General features: G+C 53.3%; 1 protein-coding gene across 7 annotated transcripts in view; it reads right to left on the minus strand.

Annotated features, from left to right (window-relative positions):
- The window catches only part of Tmem51 (transmembrane protein 51), a 51503-nt gene that overhangs the window by 2564 nt on the left and 45787 nt on the right, over positions 1–3152 (minus strand). For all 7 annotated transcript variants that reach the window (XM_005409885.2, XM_005409884.2, XM_013507419.1 and 4 more), the window contains one exon: positions 1955–2504. In XM_005409885.2, the coding sequence (XP_005409942.1) occupies positions 1955–2304 (350 nt within the window). In that variant the 5' untranslated portion in view covers positions 2305–2504. The remainder of the gene's footprint in view (positions 1–1954; positions 2505–3152) is intronic.

A 3152-nucleotide genomic window follows, 5' to 3' on the forward strand; every position in this document is an offset into this window, starting at 1 on the left:
GTTTATCCTAACACTCAAAGAGATCAGATCATCAGCCTTACTCTCATTTAAGTGTTGAAACAGAAAGCCAAAATCTCAGGATGTCTTTAGACATGAGGTGGCCAAAACTTCCCTCCAGGACCTGCAGGGGATTCACAGCCAACCTCAGACCCCTCCCTGCTGGTCTGTTTTCCTTGTACCCTCCTTTGGGAAGGGATCCCAATGTGCTCATAGCTGCGGGGGGAGTTACAGGTGACAGCCCTTCCTCCCTTGCTCTTGTCTATGTTTCCCAAGCTTTCTAGAATAGCCTGTGGGGTGATTAACTTTATGTGCCTGGCCAGAAGGTGCCCAGATTAAAATTTATTTCTGGGTGTGTCTGAGTGGTATCTCCACAAGAGGCGTGCATCGAACAGGTGGATTCAGTAAAGCAGTTTGCCCTCCCCAGGGTGGGTGGGCTCAGGGCCAGCTGCTGAGGACCCACACGGAGCAAAAGGAGGGAAGAGGACCTGTCCCCTTCTCCTGCCTCACGATAGAGCTGGACCATCTCCTTAGGCGTCTTCCTCGGTCGGGAATTTAGTATCTCCTTCCCTGGTGCTCAGCCTGCACACACGGGCTGAATCACACCACTGGCTTCCCCGGGGCTCCAGCTTGCCAGTGGTACCACATGTTTTGCTCAGTGACAGCATATAGGACGACGGTCCCTTAGGCTGTTCCACCTAGCGACACGGTGGCTGTCTTAATTTACTGAAGTAAGCTGTGTGATATTCACAGGACCAAACTGCCTGGCCACGCATTGCTGAGTGTCTCTCGGTCACAAGCAGCGCACGTGACTCTGTATCTATTCTACTGATTCTGTTTTTCTGGAGAACCCTGAGGCAGCACGAATCATCATTTATTACCAGAAGAGCTCAAGTTTCCCAATGTAAAAACAACTTCCCTCCTGCTTTAAAGATAGGAAATGCTTGTAGAAAATGTAAACACAGAAAAATCCAATGGAGAAAATAAAAACATCCCACATTTCCATCTGGAGAGAACCACGGGGAATATCCGGGTGCACAACTCTCCCAGAGCCCACCAGAGCCCACCTCCCAGGAGATGCGAGAGGATCTCACCAGAGACCCTGGGTGACCATCTCCTTTCCTGGGGCTGTGATAAGGTCCCCATTAATAAGTGCGGGTGTGCAGTGGCTGGGAACGCACTGAGCAGGTCGATCTCCCAAACGGACTGCTATAAAACCCTTCACACTGTGTGACCGTCTTCTGAGGATAAACCCTAAGCATCAGAGCGGAAGGGCATGCAACTTTACCACCACCCCTCATGACGAAACTCCCCAGAAATGTTATACCTGTCCACACTCCCTCTGTACCCGCCTTCCCTGTAATGTCACAACACTGGGGTCTATCTTGGCCAATATGATAGGCTCACGATAAAGACATCTTTTTATTTGCATTTCTTGACTAATGAGGTTAAACAACTCATTTCAATGAGCTGACTGCTTCTTTACAAGTTTTGTCCATTTTCTGTCTGGGGCATTCATGGCCACTTAGAAAGGCTCTTTTAAAACTGGAGATCTCCACCTTTCTCACATGGTCCCCAGTTTGTCACCTGTCGTTTGAAACATGTCTGTGGAGTTGTGGGGGCAAATGCAATACTGGTTCCTGACCTTTTTGAATCAAACCGTACGTACACAGCACCCTGGGTCAGATGGACAAGTAACCACGCAGGTGGCCCTGGTCACCCAGGGCCCGTTCAGTTTCCCTGGGGCGGTCAAAATCTTGAGAGCCCTGTAACCCATTCGTAACACATTATTTGAGACACCTTGGTCTAGAAGCATCAAGTGCTTTCTAAAACGGGAAACTGTTTTGCAGAGCCTTCATAGAAGAAAGCAGGAAGCGCAAGCCTTCCACATTCACATACGGTCACCCCTGAAAGCGTGCGTGCGCCCCTCCTCCGGTTTGGCCCTGGGCGTCCTCACCTGTCCTCCTCCTGGACGTGAGGCGTGGCCCCAGCCTGCTGCTGGATGTGGGCCAGTTCCTCGCTCTGTCGCTGTTTCCTCTTGTCTCGGATGCTCAGGCAGATGGAAAGCAGCAGAAGCATCACCCCTGCGCCGATCAGCACGTAGGCCACGGAGAAGGTCTTGCTCTTGAGGATGCTGCCGCCGCCTCCGCCTATCTCAGTCTTGTTCCCCTGAGCCGTCGGCTTTTCCGCACTGCTGAAGCCAGGGACCAGGTTCCACATGGCCATGATGACCCCGAGGACCAGCATCCCCAGGCCGATGGCAGTCAGGGCGTGGTGGGAGCCGTTGGCCTTGGAGTGGGCCATCATGTCCGCAAGAGCAGGGCAAGGCCCGGGTCAAAGGAAGAAAATAAATAAATAAAAAGCAGCAGCAGCAGCAGCAAAAACCCTTTATGTGCACTAAAGAAAATCTCTAGCGCTACATTAAAAAATCATCTGCTGAACTCTCAAAGGATGGCTCCACGCAGACTCCAGGCATCTTGCGTGCACAGCTGCAGCTGAGGAGAGGTCTGCAAGGGGAAGGGAAGAGCAGAGACAAAATCAGCTCAGACCCGAGACGCCTTTGTGCACACAGTGGTCCTGCTCTCGACCCAGGGACGAAGCAGCTGTAAACCGTGATGCTCTGGCCCGCTCAGCCTCACCTCTGCTGTTTCAGCTGTCTTCAGGCCCACGTCCCACGCCGGCAGAGGACGCTGACCTACCTATCCCGACACGCAAAGGGGAAGCCAGATCTTTCCTTCCAGGAGGAGAGCTTTAACGAACTTTAAGGACACGCAGGAAAACCTCACACTGGAGACGGCAAGAGAGTGAGGAATAGCACGATGGGATCGCCTGGTGCCGGGGCATTAGTCAGTGATGCGTGCCATTCGCTCGCGGGCGCCCCACTCCCTGCACACGATACTTTCACCTGGCCCCCTCCTCCCTGCCGCTGTCCTCTCTCACCTGCCCTTCTCTGCACCCCCTCCAGCAGTTTTCAGGTCACCCAGGCCGGCCACCCTTGCAGGGGCTCCCACAAGCCCCCATCAGTTACTGTGGCAGATCATCGGTAAGCCTGGCACATGGATGGAGACCAAGTCCCCCAGTAAGATAAGCTTTCTTTCAGCCACAGGGATCTTCCCTTCCCTCCCCCTTTCCGTTCCCCTCCCCTCCCGCTTCCC

The sequence above is a fragment of the Chinchilla lanigera genome, unplaced genomic scaffold, assembly GCF_000276665.1.
Source record: "Chinchilla lanigera isolate Chin_1 unplaced genomic scaffold, ChiLan1.0 scaffold00126, whole genome shotgun sequence".
NCBI lineage: Eukaryota > Metazoa > Chordata > Mammalia > Rodentia > Chinchillidae > Chinchilla > Chinchilla lanigera.